General features: G+C 35.2%; 1 protein-coding gene across 8 annotated transcripts in view; it reads left to right on the top strand.

Annotated features, from left to right (window-relative positions):
* DDHD1 (DDHD domain containing 1) overlaps window positions 1–24415 on the top strand; it is a 91307-nt gene that overhangs the window by 54421 nt on the left and 12471 nt on the right. For all 8 annotated transcript variants that reach the window (XM_029237667.1, XM_029237670.1, XM_029237666.1 and 5 more), the window contains 5 exons: window positions 5057–5163; window positions 10625–10731; window positions 17670–17932; window positions 19755–19830; window positions 23036–23185. In XM_029237667.1, the coding sequence (XP_029093500.1) occupies window positions 5057–5163; window positions 10625–10731; window positions 17670–17932; window positions 19755–19830; window positions 23036–23185 (703 nt within the window). The remainder of the gene's footprint in view (window positions 1–5056; window positions 5164–10624; window positions 10732–17669; window positions 17933–19754; window positions 19831–23035; window positions 23186–24415) is intronic.

The raw sequence follows: 24415 nt of genomic DNA, 5'->3' as shown, positions 1-24415 counted from the left end.
TGTGTGTGTGTGTGTGTGTGTGTGTGTGTGTGTGTGTGTGTGTGTGTCACTCCAGTTAATTACAACCAAGTGATTTAGTAGACATACCTGCTTGCCTAAAGTATCTACATATGTGGCCATTTGAGAACTATGATAGTGATCCTATGGAGTAGAGGATTGTCTCAGTTTACTGTAGAAGAGGACAGTATTTTAAACAAATGTAGTGTTTGAGTTTATAAGTCAAAATCAGGATTCTTCAGCCTCATCACTATTAACATTTTCGACCAGGTAATTCTTTGCTATGGGTGGCTAACCTATACATTGTAAGATATTTAGCAGCATCCCTGACCTCTACCCACTAGATGCAAATAGAACCCCTAGTTGTGACAACCAAAAATGTCTCCAAAGAAGAAAAAAGTCTCCAGACATTGTCATTGTCCCCTGGAGGGGGGAAAAAATAAGTATATGCATGTTTGAGAACCAATAGCCTAAATGAACTTCTTTATTATTTTGTACATTCAGACAGCAACACACATACCACTTCCTGATTATTATATCATAGTGAAATATATATGAACTATATAGCCATCAAAAATGAATAAGTGCATAGAATAATATTAGAAATCTTAAAATATATTCCTTCTTGTATATGTTCAAATTTGTTAAAGCTGAATACTTGAAAGGTGGCAAAAAAAAACTTTTTAGAATGTGGTAATAAAAGAGTTTGAAGTTTTGGCTATCATCTTTATTTTCAGTGATGTTAATGGAAGCAGATTTTCTTTTTCACGACCTAGAATCTATATAGACTTTTTAAATGGCAACTTTGGTGGTAGATAATCAATAAAATATAATCATATTGTAAATAATGCTTTAAAAACATACTAGAAGGACTTCCCCGGAGGCGCAGTGGTTAGGAATCCACCTGCCAATGCAGGGGACACGGATTCAATCCCTGGTCTGGGAGGATCCCACATGCCGCAGAGCAGCTAAGCCTGTGCGCTCCACACACCACAACGAAGAGTAACCCCCGCTCGCTGCAACTAGAGAAAGCCTGTGTAGCAATGAAGACCCAACACAGCCATAAATAAATAAATAAATAAACAAATAAATAATTTTAAAAATAAAAATATACTAGAAATGGAGAAAGATAGACTTTTAACAAATAGTGTGTTGGGATAGCTAGGCAGCCATATGGAAAAAAGTTAAATTGGGCCCATTTTTCACACTAAGATAAATTTCAGTGGGATCACATTTGAACCTAAGAAATGAAACCATACAAATACTATGGATTTAAAAGGTAGGATTGAGGAGAGTTTGAATTCTTATGTACCTTAGTAATAGAGAAAACTGTCCTAACTATAACTTGATCCAGAGACCTTAAGGGAAAATATTGATAAATATATAATCCCAAAAAAGCCGTATGGCAAAAAAAAAGAAATAAGACAAACTGAGAAAATCCATTTGCATCTTGTATCACAGATGAACAGTTAATATCTCTAAATGTAAAGAACTTCTAAAAATAGAGGAGGGCTTCCCTGCTGGCACAATGGTTAAGAATCCGCCTGCCAATGCAGGGTACACAGGTTCGAGCCCTGGTCTGGGAAGATCCCACATGCCACAGAGGAACTAAGCCCATGTGCCACAACTACTGAGCCTGTGCTCTAGAACCCATGAGCCACAACTACTGAAGCCTGTGCACCTAGAGCCTGTGCTCCACAACAAGAGAAGCCACTGCAATGAGAAGCCCATGCACCACAACGAAGAGTAGCCCCCGCTTGCTGCAACTAGGGAAAGCCTGTGTGCAGCAACAAAGACCAAATGCAGCCAAAAATAAATAAAATTAAAAAAAAAAAAAAGATCCCACAGGCCGTGCAGTGTGGCCAAAAAAATCAATTGTATTTCTACACTAGCAATGAAAATTAAAGCATTTCCACTTCCTATAGCATCAAAAAGGATAAAATACCTAGGAATAAGTTTAACAAAAGAAGTGTAAGATTTCTACACTGAAAACTATAATACATTGAAAGAAATTAAAGAAGACTTAAATAAATGGAAAAGGCAACCCACATTTGAGGATTAGAAGATTTAATGTTGTTAAGATGCCAGTACTTCCTAAATGGATCTACAAATTTCACCACAATCCCTATTAAAATTTCACCTATCATTTTTTCAGAAATTGACAGGCTGATCCTAAAATTCACATGTAAATGCAGGGGACCCAGAATAGCCAAAACAATCTTGAAAAAGAATAAAGATGGATGACTTACCCTTCCCAATTTCATAATTTGCTACAAAGCTATAGTAATCAAGACATTGTGGTACTGGCTGGCGTGTAGATAGACCTAGATCAATGGAATAGAATTGAGAGTTCAGTTGATTTTCAACACGAATGCCAAAATAATGCAATCAGGAAAGAATAGCCTTTTAACAAATGGTGCTAGGACACCGGGATATCCCCATGCAAAAGAATGAAGTGAAACCCCTACCTTACACCACATACAAAAATTAATTCAGAGTGAATCAAAGACCTAAATATAAAAGCTAAAACTATAAAACTCTTAGAAAATATAGGAGTAAATCTTTGTGATTTACAACCATTGCCTTGGGTTAGGCAATGGTTTCTGATATATAACACTAAAAGTAAATGTAAAAGCCACTAAGGAAAAAAAAGATAAATTGGGCTTTGTCAGAATTTAAAACTTTAGTTCTTCAAAGAACACTATCAAGTAAGTAAAGACAACCCACAAAATGGTAGAAAACATTTGCAAATCATAAATCTGATAGGGTCTAGCATCTAACATATATAAAGAACACCTACAAATTCAATAATAAAATAAATAACCCAATTTTTTAAATGAGTGAAGGATTTGAATAAACAGTTATCCAAATAAAATATACAGATGGCCCATAAGCACATAAAAAGATGCTCAGTATTATTCGTCATTAAGGAAATGCAATTCAAAACCAGAGACATACCACTTCATGCTGACGACTAGGATGACTCATCAAAAAGATGGGAAATAGCAAGGATGTGGAAAAATTAGGACCCTCATATGTTGCTGATGGGATTGTAAAATAGCACAGCTGCTTTAGAAAACAGTTTGGCACTTCCTCAGAAAAATTAAATGTCAAGTTAGCATAAGAGCCAACAATTCCACTTCCAGGTATATACCCAAGAGAATTGAAAACATACATCTATGCAAAAACTTGTTAATATTCATAGCAGCATTATTTATAATAGCCAAAAAAAAAAGGAAACAGTTTAAATGTCCATCAGCTGGTGAATGGATAAGCAGAAATGGTGTATTCATACAGTAGAATATTATTCAATCATAAAAAGCAAAGAAGTAGTGACTCATGATACAACATGGACAAACCTTGAAACATTGTGCTAAGTGAAAGAAGCCAGACACAAAAGGCCATGTATAATAGTTCCATTTATCTGAAAAAATCCAGTATAGTCAAATTCATAGAGACAGACAGTAGATTTATGGTGCCAGGGCCTGGAGGTAGGAATTATCAGAAGTGAGTACTCTGGGTATGGTGTTTCTTCTGGGAGTGATGAAAGTGTTCTGAACTTAGATAATGGTGATGGTTGTACAATTCAGTGATATACTAAAAGCCACTGAATTGTTGAAAAAAAAAAAACCAAACGATTGAGGTCGTGTCAAAAAGACACATGTCAACTTGAAGAGATTCACTGACCAAAAATGGAAACAATTTGAGCATCCATAAGGATAATAACTACAGTGGGTTGGAATACTTCAAATATGTTTAAATCTATGAGTTAGTAATGAATGATGTCAAAAAATATAAAACCCGTAGCAACTCAGTATTTAATTGTTAATAAAAGAGAAGAATTAACCATTTATCCTGCCTTTTCTCAGTTCACACAGAAACTATTTGATTGTATCACAAGGCAGCCAATACTTGATGTGAGGAAATTTCTCTTTCCAGAAGTATAAGGAGTGATGGGATTTAAAAAACACTTTTTTGCAATCATAGTAAATTAACGGATATAAGCAGTGATTGTAACAACTGCTAGTATCACCAAAAAGAGAGAAAACCAGGTATATATACCTATGGAGTAGTAGTCTTGGCAAAACAATAGAACTTGAATCTTATCAGGTCCCTATGTCTCACTACCAAATAGGGAGCAATGAACATGTTAAATAACACTTGGGGATGCAGTCATTAAAAAATCAGACTCTCAGAAACTCTACAGAACATAAACAGAATTACAAAGCCAAAGAAGAGAGAGAGCGATCTATAGATTAAAAGACACTTGAGAGACATATCTTCCAATTGCAATGCATAGGCTGTATTCGGAGCTCAATTCAAAAGTGTAAAAAAATATTTTTTATGTTATTATAAAATAACATTTATAGTCTAACTGGGAAAATGGGACCGCTAAACATAATTGTTGAAATGAAGGATTGGTATGATAATAGTTCTGAATAAGTTATGTTTTCCTTACATTTTAGAAATATATACTGAACTATTTATAGATGCACTGCTGTGATATCTGGGATTTCCTTTAAAATATTATGGGGGGAGGGTGCTAACATAAAGGGATAGCATGAGGGAGTTTTTTTTGATAATAGAACTATTCTGTATCTTGACTGTAGTGGTACTAACCACGAATCTATAAAGTTGACACCAAAAGGAAAAAAGTCAATTTTGCTGTACCTTAACTTTCAAAATAAAATTTAAAAATCTATATTGTGGGGAGAGCAAGTGGAGGAATAGATGAAATAACAGGTCACGATGTGCTAATATTTGGAGCTGGGGTATTTTATTATACTATTCTCTCTTCTAAAGATTTATACATATAATTATTTAGAATATAATATTGAAGCTTGTAATATTTGAAATCATAGATGGCAAATTTAGGAAAACAGTTTTGAAATGAAGGTGTCCTAGTATTACAAACTATTGAACAGTATAGCAGTAATTGAAACATAATTGGACAGAGTTATAAGCAAGTGGAAATGTTATGATTAAAGACATTTTATACCATGTAAATACATATGGGAAGTTACTCTGATAAAGTTTTGTTTTGGTTTGGTTTTTTTAGGATGAGAGAGGCTGCAAGAAAAATAGAAGAAAGGCATTTTTCCAACCATGCAACACATGTTGAATTTCTGCCTGTTGAGTGGCGGTCAAAACTTACTCTGGATGGAGGTACATTTTGTTTAAAAATTAAATGATTTAGTCAGGCAACAAAGTGTTGCTCATTGAGAATGAAGTGTCTTTAACTTATTTGTCTTGAGTTATACTCACTCTTTGTTCCAGATTATTTAAGAAAATAAAATCCATTGATTTAAAAAAAATAATTACATCAACTTATGTCATTTTGGACCACTGTATAGATTTCACAGATAACACAGTTTTTATGCATGCCCTCTGTGGATGGGGGGAAGGAGAGAGACAAGTGAAGGGAACAAAATGTTTTCTAAAGTTTTTGACAGAGAAGTGACCCGTCAATGCTTTTAAAACATTTCTTGTCCACAGTTTTATATAAGCTTACATTTTCTTCCTAATAATTTTCTTCCCTTATATTTGGAAGATAAAAATCTCAGGCCTTTTTTTTTTTTTTTTTTTTGCGGTATGCGGCCCTCACACTGCTGTGGCCTCTCCCATTGTGGAGCACGGGCTCCGGACACGCAGGCTCAGCGGCCATGGCTCACGGGTCCAGCCGCTCCGTGGCATGTGGGATCCTCCGGGACCGGGGCACGAACCCGTGTCCCCTGCATCGGCAGGCGGACTCTCAACCACTGCGCCACCAGGGAAGCCTTCAGGCCTTTTGTTTTATTGTTGTTCCTGCATTCCTTGGGCTGGTGAATTATAATCTAACATAGAGAAATTATATAATATATGCATCTTTCTTTACACAAAGTTTTGTCCTTTGAATATTAAGACCATAAAAATAGAATGTTTACGTTGATTATTTACATAATCTGAAAGATGAGAGAGTTGTACTGAATATTGTAGCAGCTGCTGTTTGTTGAGCTTTTTGTTGGTTCATTTTACTTGGAGTATCTCATTTAATTTTCTCACAAATCTATGAAATACCTACTTTTATTTTTTCTTTTAAAAATAGGAAGGGCTTCCCTGGTGGCTCAGTGGTTGAGAGTCCGCCTGCCGATGCAGGGGACACGGGTTTGTGCCCTGGTCCGGGAAGATCCCACATGCCGCGGAGTGGCTGGGCCCGTGAGCCATGGCTTCTGAGCCTGCGTGTCCGGAGCCTGTGCTCCGCAACGGGAGAGGCCACAACAGTGAGAGGCCCGCGTACCACAAAAAAATATATATATATAGGGAAACTGAAACTCAGTAAAATGTGAATTTAATGAAGAATGGCAGGCAAAAATCTAGGTCTGCACGATACCAGAGCCCTTGTTCATCTGAACTGCCTCCCTGGATGATTTCCAAAGTTTCTTCCTAGTCTGTGATTCTGCCTCATAGTCAGTTAGGAATGTCAGTTATAGGTTATAAACCAAAGTGACATCAAAGTTGTAATGCATTTAACAACAACAGCAAAAAAAGATTGTGACCAAAGAAGACTTCTCAGCAGCAACAGCTCATATGTAAAGTTCTGGTGTAGTAACATTATCTTTTGAGCTTTTTCCATTCACCCAGATAAATATTTTAGGTGCTCAGGAATGTATCAATAGATAACTTGGATGAATTAACATTTAATAAAACCCCTACGTCTGTAATTTTCTGTTAGGTTTAAACTATTGCAATGGAATCTTGAAGGCATTATGCTGAGTGAAAGGAAGAACACCACTGTTTCCCTCTCTTTTCAACACTTATGACACCAAATATGTTGGGGATTTTCCCACACCAGCCAATTCTTTAGTTCTTGGTGGACATCAGTGGGGTGTCCTACAATTTAATTCATTTCTGACACTAACTGCTCAGAGATAGTATAGACAGATTAAGGTCTCAGTCTCACGAGACTTTTGCCCACTTCAGATGCCAATCACAAGTTCCAGATTGTCCCCTGTAGTTGTGACTGACTATAAATGGGGGGGGGGGGAGTCCCACGACCCCCTCCTGAGCTTCAGTAATTTACTAGAACAACTCACAAAATTCAGGGAAACATTTACAGTTGACCTTTGAACAGACATTAAGGGCACCGACATCCCCCTCAGCCCCAGTCAAAAATTCAACTATAAACTTATAGTCCAACCCTGTATTCACAGTTTCCCATCTGCAGATGCAGCCAACCACAGATGGTCTAGTACTGTAGTATGTATTTATTGAAAAAAATCTGCATATAAGAGGATCCACAGAATTCAAACCCATGTTGTTCAAGGATCAACTGTACTTATATTTACTGGTTTAAATTACATTTATTCGTTTAAAGACTATTACAGAGGACACAGATGAACAACCAGATGAATAGCTACATAGGGCAATGTATGGGGAAGGGATGCAGAGATTTCATGTCCTCTTCAAGTGCACAATGATTCTAGTACTTCCATTTGTTCAACAACCTAGAAGCCCTTCAAGCCCTGTTGTTTAGGGTTTTTATGGAGGTTCCATCATGTAGGCATAATTGATTAAATCATTGGCTATTGGCAATTGAACTTAACCTCCAGCCCCTCTCCCCTTCCCAGAGGTTGGTGAATGGGACAGAAAGTTCAAAATTGGTTCCTCTGGCAACCAGCCCCCATTCTTTAAGAGTCAGCTCATTAGCATATACTTAGTTAGGATTGGCAGAGGCTCATTATGAATTACAAAAGACATTCCTTTCACCCTATCACTCGGGAACTTAAAAGGATTTTTGGAACCCTGTGTCAGAACCAGGGACAAGGACGAAATATGTATTTCTTATATCACAACATCACAGAAGTGAAACCCAAAGGTCATATAATTTATGCTTCCATTTATATGACATACTGCAAAGGACAAAACTATAGGGATAGAGAACAGATCAGTGGCTGCCAGGGTTTGGAGGTGGGGAGTTGAGTTCTAAAGGGCAGCATGTGGGAGTTTTTTTAGGGTGATGGAACAGTTTTGTGTCCTGATCATGGTGGTAGTTATGCAAAACTATACATGCATTAAAACTGAGCGTTAGTTCTAGTAATTTTTCTGTAGATTCTTTTGTATATTCTGTGTAGACAATCACATGACCTGCAAATGAAAACAGATCTTTTCCATTTCTTAAAACTATTATTTCTTTTTCTTATCGTGTTGCACTGGCTAAGACTTCAGGTAGAACATTTGTTCAAATAGTAAACATCCTATGATAAAAACTTACCAGGAAATAGGCATAGAGGGAACATACCTCAACATATATGGCCATATAGGACAAGCCCACAGCTAACATCATGCTCAGTGGTGAAGAACTTAAAGCATTTCCTCTAAGATCAGGAACAAGACAAGAATGCTCACTTTCACCACTTTTATTCAGCAGAGTATTGGAAGTCCTAGCCACAGCAATCAGATAAGAAAGAGAAATAAAAGGAATCCACATTGGAATGGAAAAAGTAAAACTGTCACTGTTTGCAGATGTTGTGATACTATACCTAGACAATCCTAAGGACACCACCATAAAACTGCTAGAGCTCATCAATGAATTCAGTAAAGTTGCAAGGTACAAAATAATATTCAGAAAACTGTTGCACTTCTATACACTAACAACAAACTGTCAAAAAAGAGAAATTAAGGAAACAATCCCATTTACCATTACATCAAAAAGAGTAAAATACCTAGGAATAAACCTACCTAAGGAGGTAAAAGACCTGTTCTCAGAAAACTATAAGACCAATGAAAGAAATTGAAGATGACACCAACAGATGGAAAGATATACTATGTTCATGGATTGGAAGAATTAATATTGTTAAAATGACCATACTACCCAAGGCAATCTACAGATTCGGTGCAATTCCCTATCAAAATACCAAGGGCATTTTTCACAGAACTAGAACAAATAATTTTAAAATGTGTATGGAAACACAGAAGACCCTGCATAGCCAAAACAATCTTGAGAAAGAAGAACAGAGCTAGAGGAATCACACTCCCTGACTTCAGACTATACTATGAAGCTGCAGTCATCAAAACAGTAGGGTACTGGCACAAAAACCAACACATAGATCAATGGAACATAAATAAACCCATGCACTATCGTCAATTAATCTACAACAAAGGAGACAAGAATATACAATGGGGAAAAGACAGTTTCTTCAATGAGTGGTGCCAGGAAAACCAGAGAGTTACATGTAAAAGAGTGAAATTAGAATTTTCTCTAACACAATATACAAAAATAAACTCAAAATGGATTAAAGACCTATGTAAACCCACAAAACTAGAAGAAAACATAGGTGGAACACTCTGGAATGGGAGAAAATATTTGCAAATGATATGACCAATAAGGGGTTAATATCCAATACCTCATATAGCTCGACATCAAGAAAAATAAACAACCCAATTAAAATGGGCAGAAGACCTGAATAGACGTTTTTCCAAAGAAGATGCACAAATGGCCAACAGGCAAATAAGATGCTCAACATTATTAATCACTAGAGAAATGCAAATTAAAACCACAGTGAGCTATTACCTCACACCTGTCAGAATGGTTATCATCAAAAAAGGACACAAATAACAAATGTTGGAGAGGATGTGGAGAAAAGGGAACCTTCATACGCTGATGGTGGGAATGTAAATTGGTGCAGCCCTAGAAAACAGTACAGAGGTTCCTCAAAAAACTAAAAATAGAGCTACCATATGACCCAGCAATTCCACTCCTGAGTATATATCCGAAAAAAACGAAAACAGTAATTTGAAAAGTTACACACACCCCAATGTTGATAGCAGCATTACGTATTTGTAATAGTGAAGGTGTGGAAGTAACCTAAGTGTCCATCAACAGATGAATGGATAAAGAAGATGTCATATATATACATACACAATGGAATACTACTCAGCCGTAAAAGAAGAATGAAATTTTGCCATTTGCAATGACATGGATGGACTTGGAGGGTATTATGCTAAGTGAAATAAGTCATACAAAGACAAACACTGTATTTTATCACTTATATGTGGAATCTAAAAAACAAAGCAAACTAGCGAATATAACAGAAAAGAAACAGACTCACAGAGAACAAACTAGTGGTTACCGGGGGGAGGGAGAAGATAGGGGAAGGGGGGGATTGAGAAGTACAAACTACTGCATATAAAATAAAAAAGCTACAAGGATATATTGTTCAACACTAGGACTATAGCCAATATTTTATAACTGAAAATGGAATATAACCTTTAAAAATTGTGAATTACTGTTTCTACACCTGGAACTTATATAATATTGTATATCAACTGAACCTCAATAAAAATTTTTTTAATTATAAAAAAAAAAGTAGATATCCATAGCTTGTTCCTGATTTAGAGGAAATGCATTTTAACCTTTCAGCACTAATGAGTGCAGTGATGTTTGCGGTAGGTAAATACCCTTCATCATTATTTTTAAATTTACATATAGTAAAATTTCAAGAAGGTAAGGTTCATTAGATTCAAAGCTAGTCTTGAATATATAAATGTTAATTTAAAGCAGTTATTTCAAGGAATGTAACTTTTTTCACAGTTTATTCTTTCCCTAAAATGAATCTTCTCTAAGTTTAATTTTTTTTTTAACTTGTAGATACTGTTGATTCCATTACTCCAGACAAAGTGCGAGGTTTAAGGGATATGTTAAATAGCAGTGCAATGGATATAATGTATTATACTAGCCCACTTTATAGAGATGAAGTAAGTATCATGATTATCTTATTGCTATTGGGTATTTTTTTGAGTGATAACATGTGTCCTGAATTTTAACATTTTATGTTCTTTTTTTACAAGCAAGTGAGAAATTATAGGAATCCATTAATCTATAAATAGCCTGTATTTCATAGTGCATTTGAAGTCTTAAACTACACATTGGGTCACTTAATAAAATGGGTAACCCTGGAAGTGAGAAGTTGGTTAGAAAATAGCTCTTTGAAAAATAACCGTTTTCATAAGTCTGATTAGTAATATCTATGAGTATTATCCTCACAAAAGAGCTTTTTAAAAAATATTTATTTATTCATTTGGCTGTGTCAGGTCTTAGTTGCGGCATGCAGGATCTTTCATTGTGTCACACAGGCTCTTCGTTGTGGCGTGTGGGCTCTCTAGTTGTGGCACGCAGGCTCTAGAGCATGCAGGCTTAGTTGCCCAGACCAGGGGTCGAACCCATGTCCCCTGCATTGGAAGGCAGATTCTTGACCACTGGACCATCAGGGAAGTCCCACAAAAGAGTTTTAAACACTTAGAAATGTCCTTCAAGTGTTTTTGTATATAAAAGACTTGCTTTTATTGTGTCATTTCTATAGTGGATTTTTGTAATTTTCAAATGGTAATTTTGCTCATGCATCACAAAGATAACCCTAAAGGGGGGCAGATGGGGAGGGTAGGTGAAGGGAGATAGTTTATTCAGAGGGATGAGGGAATCTCTACCAATGCAATTTGTCACTTTATTGGTAACAGAAAAAGAATTTTGTTTCATGGGAATAACCACATTAATTACCTAACATGTATTAACTTGTTTAATCCTTACCCTATGAAGTAGATATGATTAGTATCTTAATTTGAAGGTAAAGAAACTAGTACAAGGAGTAATTACCAGTAGAGCGGCTCTGCTGCTCTGTGCTACTCCAAGCCAATCCGTTGCTGATTTTGTTCATTCAGAGTCATTCCCTAACTTAATCCAGGATATCTTTTACATAGCGACAGAAATATGTTTGGTTAGTTGCCACAGAAAATTCCTTCTCTTCCAACTACCATCCCCTTAGGATTTTTCTTCATTCCTCTTTCTATATCCCCTCATTGCCATATACCAGTAGTGGGCAAGATCTGCCTTGATCTGATTGAGAACAAACAGTAAAAGAAGCTACAAGGAGAATTGCTATTCTGGGCTTAATTCTAACCAAAAAGGAAGGCCTAGTCGGTGAAGTAGAACACTTAATAATTTCCACGTTCATACTCCTTTATAGTGAACAATGGGCATCATTAGATATGCTCTAAAGGTTAGAACACTGAACTATAGTATTGCAAGTAAACCAGTGAGGGGGGGGGAAAGGAAAGAGAAGGGCTGAGAGCATATTACTATACACACATACACACACACACACACACGCACGCACACGCACACGTGGTTGGTAGTACTCCTAAAACGGTATCCTGAATCTTCAAGGCTAAAATGTGCTGAGTCATGTCCCCCAAAAGTAATAAGTGCTTTTTAAAAACTTTAAGTTGGCGTTAATATCCAGAAAAACTAAAAAGAGAAAAGTGCCAGACTCAGACCTCTGGCCATTGGTGAATGATGACTGAGAAAGTGATCACTTTTTAGTTTGCTCTTATAGTCAAAGATAATTTTCCTCAGAATGGAATTGAATAAACCAGATATTCAGTAGGAAAAGGGAACTGATCGTTAAGATAAATGAAATGGAAGAACACCCAGTGTTTTAAATTAGTTGGTTTTTTGATCCAGTTGAATTTCATGGAAAAGCACTGAGAATTGTGTCTGAGATTCACCACCAATCTTCAGCAATGTATCCCAAACATCCCTAATTAGAACAGCCACTTGTGGTGCTCATTAAAAATGCGGGCAAAAAAAGAACCCCATGAGGGGCATTGGAATTGAGGGTATTAATGTGAATTTATGATTTTGAAAATAAGCCAGTGTATGTAGATAACATCTATATATTTAAGCGTATATGCTTAAGCACAGAAGTATATATATATATATATATATATATATGCATATATTTCCTACTTCTGTCCACTGAAAGGGCCAAGAAGCAGACACCCCAGTCCAATGAGCATACCTAGCACCCAGATCTTTGCCTCTAGCATTGTTATTCTCCACTAAGAAAAAGTAGAGTTCCTTGGAAAAATGGCTGATTCCAGGGCTGGGGCAGGATTGGTCCAAGTCAAAGCTGGAAGAATTTGTTTTGACAAAAGGTAGAAAAATGCTCCAAAGAATGATGAAGCAAGACACAAGGACATAATAGTCAAATTAAAGAAGCATATCCCACTGACCAAATCTGGAACAATTTGAGCACCAAAATAATTAAATAATTATTACTTATTGTAAGGAATTACTAGTAGTACTTTTGTAGAATTATAATAAGGATAATGTACTAAGGAATTCTAAATCATTGAAAAATGTGTAAGTCCTTATCAATGATAAATAAATAAACAAATTGGGAAGAAGGGAGGTCCTTTGCTTCAGTAGGATGCCAAGGGCCTACTAATAAATGTGGAAGGAATGCTGGAGTTGGAAAGTCTCATTTTGCAGCCTTCATGGTAGGATCAGGTAGGGGAGAGGACTGGGCAAGAATCATCAGTGGATGCTAAAATGAGGGCAGATTTTTTGATGAGGAACAGAATATTTGCATGGTCTTAAAGTGTATCCTCTCAGACTGCTTTTAGTTTAGAAAATAAAGGTATACAGTGGAGAAATCAAGCAACAACTTTATGGGGTGTTCCTGCGGGACACCCAGAGAAGGACACAGCATTATTTATGCAGTATTCCAATTATGAGGAAGCATCAGACAAACATAAAATGAGGAAGTTGTAATAAAAAAGTAGGAATGAGACTGTATTCTTTTAAAATGTTGGTATAATAAAAGAGAAAGAATGGCTGTGGAAAATGTTCCAGATAGAGAAGATTAAAGAGATGTGATAGCTAATTGTAATATCTCATCCTAGACTGTATCCTGTACTGGATCGGGGGAAATGCTACAAAGGATAATATTAGATCAACTGGCAAAATTAAAATGTGAATGGTAGACTAGATTAGATGAAATATATCAAAGTGAATTATGAAATTGATAACAGCACTATGATTGTGGAAGAGAATATTCCTAGTCTTAGGAAATATACACTGGAGTATTTGGGGGTAAAGGACCTTGACATATGTAATATATCCTTAAATGGTTCACAAAAAAGTTGTGTGTGTGTTACAGAAACAGAACAAATGATAAGGCAAATAGGAGGAAATGCTAACATTAGGTGAATTTTGGATAAAGCCTATGTGAGGATCTTTGTACTATTTTTATTTTGCAACATTTAATAAATTTGAAATTACTCCCAAATAAAAAGTTAAGAAAAAGAAACTAAAAAATACTTTCCCAGGTCCCTCCTCTGGAGATCCTGATTTCAGTGGGTCTGAGATAGAACCTGTGAATTTGTGTTTTTAATAGTTCCACAGGTGATAACATCAGAGAAGTTTGGGAACATTGCTTAAGGCATTGTGAAGAACAAAAGAAAATAAAAGAAAAACTTAGTGAGAAGTGGGCAAAAATTGTTCTTATTCTTTAAAAAGGAAAGCTGATTTTGCGAATCAAAGTCCATTTAACACAAGGTTGGTGTTAGGCAATATTTAGACTAAATTATTTTTCAACAATATATGTTTCCTAAGGGAAGTAGTGATAAGTAACAGCCAGCAGGGCTTCTGTAGGATTGTCATGCCTGGTGAATTAACCTTGTTAGGTTTATTTGATAGGCATAAATAAGAGTCTTTTTTCTCTTCCTCTCAACCTTTGGAGTCAAATAGATGCAGATTCAAAACCTGCCACTTAACTAGCTTAGATCAAATTTCTCACTTTCTCAGCTTCCTCACTTATATAATGGATATAAAATACCTAGTTGATAAAGATTGTCATGAGGATCAAAGATATTATGATATATAAATTCCTTGTGCTTAGAGTTTCAAGTTGTAATTAAGTATATATCTGTCTTTATATATTTCAAGGGCTACAATTTAAAAAAAAAAAAAAGGGATAGACTTACTCTGTTAATACTAGAAACTAAAATAAGGATCCGTGAATTGAAAATACAGAAAGGAACAGTTTGGTTACTAATGAAGAACTGTGTTATAAGCAAAACTGCCTTAAAAATACAGAAGTGTTACAATGAAAAAATTTGTAGATAATGTAAGGTGATGGGTTTTAACTAAACTTACTGTGATAATCATCTCACAATATATACCTGTATCACATCATTACATTGTATACCTTAAAATTAAACAGTCTATCTCAATTATATCTCAGTAAAACTGGGGGGAAATTTTTTTTTTTAAATAGGAGTGACCACTTCTGGATGAAGACACTCACTGGGGTAGATGCTGAGCTCCTTATCCCTTAAGAGGAGTGTTACTGAAGGGACTTTTATCTTCACAGCAGTTTAAGTTAGATCATCTCTAAGGCCCCTTTTCACTCAAGTTTCTGAGATGCACATGGGAGGACCCTAATTAGTGATTGTGCACTAAAAAAGTGTGCTTAGGGAAAAAGTTTTGTGTATCGATCAGTACTTCTCAGGCCATACTTTCTGAGGACCAGTTTTTAAAAAAGAAACTAACTCCATTCTATCAAGACATCATCAGAGAGCCTTTGGCTCTTTCTTCAACCCTAAATAAAGTAACATGAAAAATCCAGAGAGAACTGTATATCTTTTGTACATCTGAACTCTCTTTTCAATGGCTTTTAAAAATGAAGAACTATAAAGAGAATTGTCATGGCCCTATCTTGCCATTGTTATTTGAAAATTGTTTAATTGATGTATATGACTAAAACTCTCTAAATTACTTTTTCTCATTAAAATTTCCTGTAACAGGGAGAAGGACAAATGACTAATTATATTCTTCAGCCCTATTTTGGGTGTTTGGATTCTCTCTTGAAGCTGCTGGGGTTTTTTCCTCTTCAGTTGACTTTCTTCATAAATTTTAATTTGGGGGCAATGGTTATGAGAATTAGAAACCTTTAAACTTTTGAAGAGCCATCCAATGCCTGCGTATGTAAGAGGTTAGCTGAACTGATTAGATAATATTGTAGAATTAATAAAATCAAGATCACAGGATATATCATTAATCTTGGTTCAGATATCCCAAATGAATATAGTTGGTCACAAAGGGATCTAGTGCTTCTATTCTTACATGGTAGGAGTCTTAAAATCAAGGCCTTCAAAAGTAAAAACTATTAACAAATGTTGCTTTTAAAGGAATTTATTTTATTGGAACATTAACTTTTTCTACACCTCCCTTCATGTAGATTATAAATTAGGAAAATAACAAAATTTTAAGGGTTGGTTCATATTCTTATCAAAGCCAAGTCCAAAGCATTACATTATAGCTCCCTTTGAAAAGAGCATGTAATTTGATATCACACTGCCTATTTCTTAAATTCTGTTGACTAGAATTACCTACAACCCATGTCTTGGGAGATTTTTATATGCATTTGCCACTAGTGTGGTCCCCAGAACTGCTGAGTCTGAAACTCTGGGATGGAGCCCAGCAATCTGTATTTAATAAGCCCTCCAGACCCAATACATGGTTTCAGTAGCTTTAACCAGACCTCAGTATTGCAGTGTAGAGCTCTGTGATGTCAGCAATCAGAAAGAACATTGCACCTTCATTCATGTCACTGCTAACCCAGCCAAGCATGAATGCTCAAATAATTTCCAGTTTGTATCTGCTAAAGAATGTTCAGTGAAACCTAGTGGAGGCTAAAGATTGAAAATGGAAGCAGTATATAATGTTTGTTTGTCTGAATAACAGCTGACATATTAAGAAGGACTGAAGTGAGAAATTGAATATCAGGCAGGAATTTCATAACTAAATAGTAGTAAGCAATGATAGGAAGAGGAGAGGACTGCCTTAAAAGTCAGGTCAGGGCCCCATATGAATGAATTTGAGTAACAAAAGAACCTTGTTCTTCCTACTTCATAGAATATTTCAGTAATATTTGTTAAAGCTAAATTTCAAGAAAGCAGTTTTAGAAAGAAAAATGACTATGATACTCTCCACATTATTAACCTCTAAACCTTAAAAAAGTCCTGCTTTTTAAAAACAACTTTTTGCTGTTATCTATATTACCAACTTAGTGGGAATTTTGGAATATCAAGTAGATCAACATAAGCTTTTTCTTTTGTCACACAATGGGCTTTTGTTACATTACTCTTATCTAAATGCATAAAGTGGGACTTCCTGGCAGTGCAGTGGTTAAGACATCGCCTTCCAATGCATGCGGTGCAGGTTCCATCCCTGGTCGGGGAGCTAAGATCCCACACGCCTCACAGCCAAAACACCAAAACATTAAAAAAAAAAAAAAAAAAAAAAAAAAAGCAATATTGTAACAATTTCAATAAAGACTTTAAAAATGGTCTACATCAAAAAATAATCTTTAAAAGAATGCATAAAGTAATAGTATATATATGTTGCATATACAATATGTTAGTAACCCTGTTACCATAAACTCAGATATTCTTTTCCTAAAACTTACTGTGGCTTAAAAACTACAAGGTACAAGACTTTAGAATTGCATATGAGTCCGTTGCAACGAAGAAGAAATATCCAGGACTCTTTGGAAATCTACTAGAATCTGCATGGAATTTAAATCTCTGGAACTGCTGGCTTAAGTAATTGGTTTAAGGACTATGAAAGGATCTGTGTGGGTAACATCTGCCTTTATTCTTTAGTGTTGATATGGATTATAATATTACATATACCTTTATTTCATTTCCTGTAGGGTTCTGAGTTAATTTTAATTACCTATATATATTTGGCCAGTAATGTGTGTTTTTCTTCCTTAGTGTATTTGAGTTTAGAAATAAAGTTTATAGTAGTCAGTGATTACTCTAATTTGATGTTTTCTTATTTCAAACAGCTAGTTAAAGGCCTTCAGCAAGAGCTGAATCGATTATATTCCCTTTTCTGTTCTCGGAATCCAGACTTTGAAGAAAAAGGGGGTAAAGTCTCAATAGTGTCACATTCCTTGGGATGTGTAATCACTTATGACATAATGACTGGCTGGAATCCAGTTCGACTCTATGAACAGTTGTTGCAGAAGGAAGAAGAGTTGCCTGATGAACAATGGATGAGCTATGAAGAACGTCATCTTCTTGATGAGCTCTATATAACTAAACAACGGTAAAATACCCTAATCTCTTAAAAGAATTTAAAATGTCTTCATGGAAACACTGGACTTCTTAGGTGAAAACTTAAGATTTTCATAATGAAAAAAATACATTGTTTCGGGTACAAAGATTATTGAATAACATGCCTAATCAAGCTAGAGACTTAATTTTCATACTAATTAGGTGTTTTCCTATAGCATGGAATGAATTATTCTTCCATCTTCCTCTTTTTCCTTCTGTCTTTTCTTCACAGTTTATTAGGAGTGAAATCTAAAACTTATTCCAAGCTGAGTCACTTTGTAGAATCCTTACTGAAAATGTTTACTAGCTTGTAATCCTGCGTAGTTTTACTAATCTTAGAGATGGGCCTTTACCTTTCTTATTATTCTGAAAATAATTTTAAAGCCCTTTTTTTGTTGACAAATATATTTTTGACAGATTTTATAATTATCATTTGCAGCCTTCCTGATACTTTTTTTTTTTTTTTTTAAAGAAGATGCTGGGGGTAGGAGTTTATTAATTAATTTATTTATTTTTGCTGTGTTGGGTCTTCGTTTCTGTGCGAGGGCTTTCTCTAGTTGCGGCAAGGGGGGGCCACTCTTCATCGCGGTGCACGGGCCTCTCACTATCGCGGCCTCTCTTGTTGCGGAGCACACGCTCCGGACGTGCAGGCTCAGTAGCTGTGGCTCACGGGCCCAGTTGCTCCGCGGCATGTGCATCTTCCCAGACCAGGGCTCGAACCCGTGTCCCCAGCATTGGCAGGCGGATTCTCAACCACTGCGCCACCAGGGAAGCCGCTGATACTGCCTTTTAATTCTTTGCTACATTCCTATCTTCATCTCTAGTTACATGCTCTTTTGTTCTCTTAATGATCATCTGATTGATTCTAATAGAACAGTGAAAAGTCACTCATTTTGATAGTTAGCATTATATAAAAACAACCAATTTAGCTGACTTAAATTTTCACTCAGGAAGCGTTGAATTTATTTTTGTCTTATAGAAGTTGTCTAAGGATTTCATTTAGAATTTTATTAAGTACCATTGGAAAAATACATAAATTTTTTAGTGTCATAAATAATTGATAGTTTTGAAAGAAAATGTCATGTTGGCAAGCCTCAAAGCCATATTTTAGACATAAAATCCAGTAAAACAAATTTAACAGACTTAGATACAGAACATTGTAGTAGGAAAAAGTTGATATAACCCAAATGTTCATCAGCAGAGGAAGGTTAAACTGGTTTATCTGTATGATGGACAATTACAGTTGTTGTAAAGACTGAAGTAGGTCAGGAGACAAGTGAAAAGATTTCTAAGATTCATTATTAACTGTAGAAGAAGGAAAGATATAGAATAGTGTATGTGGTATGAACACTTGCTTTGTTTTTTTTTTAAAGATGTATATATGCTTGTATGTGCCTCACATTTTACTAAAGGTTTCCCCAAAAAAGCTATTAACAGCATGTATTAGAAGAATAGGGGTACTTTTACTAATTATTTCATAAACTTTTTGGTTTAGCCCTTTTTTTTTTTTTTTTTTTTCTGGCCGCTCCACACGGCTTATGGGATTTTAATTTCCCAACCAGAGATCAAACCCGCGCCCCCTGCTTTGGAAGTGCGGAGTCTTAACCACTGGACTGCCAGGGAAGTCCCTTCATAAACTTTTAGACATTCTGTACTACAGCAGGTACATTTATTAAATTCTGTCAATAAGGATTAATTTGAGGGATTGGATGATGGGTCATTATTTTCTTCTTTATGCTTAGTGAACTGGTAAACATCTAATACTTATGAAATTATAAATATGAATGTGTACATAATCTCATACTCCTTTCTAGGCTGAGAGACATAGAAGAACGGCTACACGGATTGAAGGCATCATCTATGACACAAACACCTGCCTTAAAATTTAAGGTAAGGAAAGACAGGTGATATTTTCATCGTTGATCTCAGGGTTTTTTTCAAACATCATTTGAAGCATGATGTTAGGGTTCAAATGAAATCCTAATTATTCTTTCAAATGAATTTTTTTTTTAAACAGTTACAGTGTGTTGGACACTGCTGGTTTCTGGGTTTCACTAAGACAAGATGGTTTCCTAGCCCTCAAAATATGTAACACAGTGTTACTGGGTCTATTAGCAGTATAAAGAATGATGTATGCATAAGAAGGAGGTTTAATTTTGCCTGTAAATGTTTACAAATGAATGACATTTTTACTTAATCTCAGTAAATTGGATATTGCCAAGTAGAGGAAAGGAGAAATGCTGCTCTGTTCTTGAAAGAAACAGCATAAACAAAGGCGTGGAGGGATATACCTTCATAGTACGTCCAAGAAACACCAAATAATCTTAAATAGTGAGAAAAGAAAAACAGAGACAGATCTGGTAAATACCTAATATTTAGAATTTAACAAATCTCTGTGACCAACTAGTGGTATGTGGTAAGAAAAATAACTGGAATTATATCAGTGATGATTCCAGGGATGGAAAGCTGACATTTTAATCAATAAGAAGTGTATGATAAAAGCACAAGATGAGGTGCACGCAGTTAGTTTGGAGCAAAGTGAGCAAACCAGTTTGGCTAGAATATACAGGATAAAGGGCATGGAGGATGTAGGAAAGCAGGAAGAGCTAGAAAAAGAGACCTTATGTTTGATACGGGCGGTGGAAAGCTTTCAGGGTTTTTGAGCATTGGAATAGAGCTGTCGAAAGCAATGGTTTAGAAGAATAAAAAGTTGCAGAGAGACATTGACATTGACCTGACCATTGGAGAAGACACAGCCTATACCTGAATAACAGTTTGTTTGCAGTGTTAAATGGAACATGACGTAAGTTTCCTAATACTAATTTCCAGTTGAATATATGCCCATGTCTAGTGTACTATTGTTTCTTCTTGATATCTTTTATCATGGGAACTTAACATACAGGTTAAGTGATGGAATGATGCAAAAATTCTTATTGAATCTATCTGTATGACTTATAAAGGTTTTTGGTTTTTTTTTTAACATACATTTAAAAGTCATATGGTAAAGTTATAAGATACATTTAAAAGCCATAAGGGTGGGAGGGACGCAAGAGGGAGGAGATATGCGGATATATGTATATGTATAGCTGATTCACTTTGTTATAAAGCAGAACCATTGTAAAGCAATTATACTCCAATAAAGATGTTAAAATATAATAATAAAAATAAAATAAAAGCCATAAGAGCATGGTCTTTGGAGTCACCCCCCACCTGGAATTTGAGTTCCATCTCTACCACCATTATTATATATAATCAATGTTAAATATGTAGAATTGATCTGATAGTAAAAGTAAACTCTTCTATTTCATGTCCTGGGTTTTGTACTAGAGAGTTGAGTACAATCCACTAAGTATATTATTATCTCAAAATTCAGTTATCACATTACCAGAGTTGATGCCCTATAATTGTGTATCCTTCTAATAGTCATGTAGTCTAATAATATGAATTTTTAATTTAATTACTTATAGAGAAAAAATATAGAAATCTGAAATTTAAAAAAGAATATATGATGAATTAGCAAATTAATATTTAGTACTCCCGAGTTCTAAAAGAAACAGAGGTCTTTCTATGCCTGTTAACTGGCAGATAGATTTACTTTCATAAATAAAAGTGTTGATTTGTCACACATTACCATTGAACTTTCAAAAGAGGAAAAAAATGTCAACAAACATTGGTCTACAGAGTGGGAAGCTTTGGCTGTGATCATGAGGCTTTGCCACTAACTAGTTGTGTAACATTAGCCACATCAAAATCAGTTAACATCTCTGAATTCATCTGTTTATTCATCTCTAGATGAGGCGGTTAGACTAAATGTCTAAAGCTCTTCTTCACCTTTAAAATTATTTGATGAATATAGATAACACTAAAGCAATCGTTACTCTTATCTGAGAGAGAATAATTCCTTTGTGTGTTTGTCTACCAAACTGCAAACCAATCATAAACAAAGAAAGAAAATTGTCATATCCAATTCTTTATTTCTTGTCTTAAATTCTCAATTACCTGTTAGGTATGTTACAGATACCTCAAACTAGTTATGAACAAAAACATGATTTACTTAGAGTATCTGCTACAGTTAATGGATTAATTAATATCTTCCCAGTCAGCCAGACCCAAATCTTGTGAATTGCCTCTGGCACTTCCTTATCCCCATCTCCATTCATTCATGTTGATTCCATCCTAATCTCTCAAATTTCCATTTCTGAATGGAACAGCTTGTCCTCCTGGGTGCAGATTATCTTTTGCCTAAACTCTTTCAATAGTTTTCTAACTTGTCTCCAAGTCACTAGCCTCTTAATTTTCCAGTTCACTCACAAGCTGCTACCAGATTTACTAACCTAAAACATGGGTCAAATCCTGTTGTCTTTCACTACCTGTAAAATAAATTAAGCCCAACTCTTTTAGTCAGACAGTCAAGGTTCTGTACATTCTCTTTCCAAGTTACATTTTCCCCACACTCAATTTTCAACCATATCAGGTTATTTTTATTCTCTAAATTAAGCCAGTTTCTTTCCTCCCTCTGCTTTAGTTCATGTGGTTCTATTAGTATGGAATATCTTTCCAGCCCCAGTATATCCCAACCCCAACTTTGGAAATCCTTTTCATCTTTTATGGCCAGTGCAAATGCTTCCTCCTTTGTAAAGCCCTCAAAGTTGGGATTAATTATTCCTTTGTCTACTCTCCTGTAGCACGCTTTCCCTCTATTATGCACTATTTTATTCTGCCTCTCCCACAGGATTGTAAACTCTGAGTGCAGAAGCTCTGCCTTATTGGTCTTTATATGTTTTAGAATACCTAATATACTATTACTTTACACAAAATAGTAGCTTAATAAATCTTCCTTCTCCTTATTCTCATTCTTCATTTTCTATTAGATTTAAAGATAAGGAAGTTGCTCCTGGATAGACTGTTTAGAATAATTAATGGTTGTTATATAGTTAATAAGTAATGCAGATACCATCTAGACAAAGCTCATTTAAAAATATATATATTTGGAGATAAATTTATTATTTGTATTTTACCATATATTATGTTGTGCCCGAATTCTTTGAAAAACACTTCACTACTTTTAAAATTTAGGATGACTTTATCATTGTAGGTTGAAAATTTCTTCTGTATGGGATCCCCACTGGCAGTTTTTTTGGCATTGCGTGGCATCCGCCCAGGAAACACTGGAAGTCAAGACCATATTTTGCCCAGAGAGATTTGTAACCGATTACTAAACATTTTTCATCCAACAGATCCAGTGGTGAGTTGCAAATATGGACATTTATCTCTCAATATTAAATTTTCCCTAAGAGACTCTGTAAGAAATCTTTCAAGGTACTGCTGAATTTATGAGAAAGCGTTCATTTACAGACATCTCTCGTAGATACTGCGTTTTTTTACAAACAAGGTTTGTGCCTACCCTGCATTGAGTAAGTCTATTGGTGCCATTTTTCCAACAGCATTAGTTTTTAATTAAGGTATGTATGTTGTTATTTTAGACATAATGCTGTGGCACATTTAACAGATATAGTGTAAACTTAACTTTCATATGCACTGGGAAACTAAAAAATTTGTGTGATTTACTTTATTGCAGTGATCTGGAACCAAACCTGCGGTATCTCCAAGATACGCCTTTATCTATTACTTTTGCATGAGTTCATATTTTTAAAATGTTTGTTCTTTGATTAGTTTAGGGATCAGGAAATAAAATACCTTAAAGATGTTCTGTTTATGTTGTGTATGTAGGATGAAAGCATAATGTAAAAATATTATCTTTAGACAATTAATCCAAAAGACAGGAGTCATCTGGACTTTCAAACCTTAACCAGTTGTAATACCAATAATGTAGCAACCATAAATTTTAAAAATCTCACTTTAAAATACTTTTTTCTCTAAAGTATGCTGCAACATTGAAATGTGATTGGTAGATCCTCTTAGAAATGAAAATATTTAAATATTATGTATTAAACATAGAAAAGTGGAAGAATTTATTTTAGCTTGGTGGAATTATGACATTTTGGATTTTTACATTCTCTGTATGTTTGTACTGTAAATAAATTTTTTAATGTAAATACTCCTAGGATCTGTCTGCATCCAGGTAACCAGTTTAACGCCAAGTATGATTTTTGGATGAGAAAAATTCTTCCTTAAATCCTCTTGGGGACAAGGCTAGATATAACTAGATTTAAGACAAACTTTTTTAAATAGCATTTATTCTCTGAAAAATAGCTTTATATAATTCTATAAAGTCTTTTAAAAGATCTTTAGCTAGTACCAAATAAATATAACATTGACTAAACACCAGAATTTTAGAAAATTTCTCATATGTTAAAGAATCAAAACGGTTATATCTAAGAAATTTCACTGAAATGGAATCTAGTATTAGATTCAAATACTGACTGCACGACCTTGGCCAACTCACTTCTGAGACTATTTCTTATGTATATGATGCAGATGATAATATTTTACCTCATAGGATTATTAGGATTAA

This window comes from Monodon monoceros, unplaced genomic scaffold, assembly GCF_005190385.1.
Source record: "Monodon monoceros isolate NGI ecotype Baffin Bay Population unplaced genomic scaffold, NGI_Narwhal_1 Super_Scaffold_21, whole genome shotgun sequence".
Lineage (NCBI taxonomy): Eukaryota > Metazoa > Chordata > Mammalia > Artiodactyla > Monodontidae > Monodon > Monodon monoceros.
The sequence above is the reverse complement of the archived record's forward strand: the minus strand, read 5'-3'. Positions and strand labels throughout refer to the sequence as shown.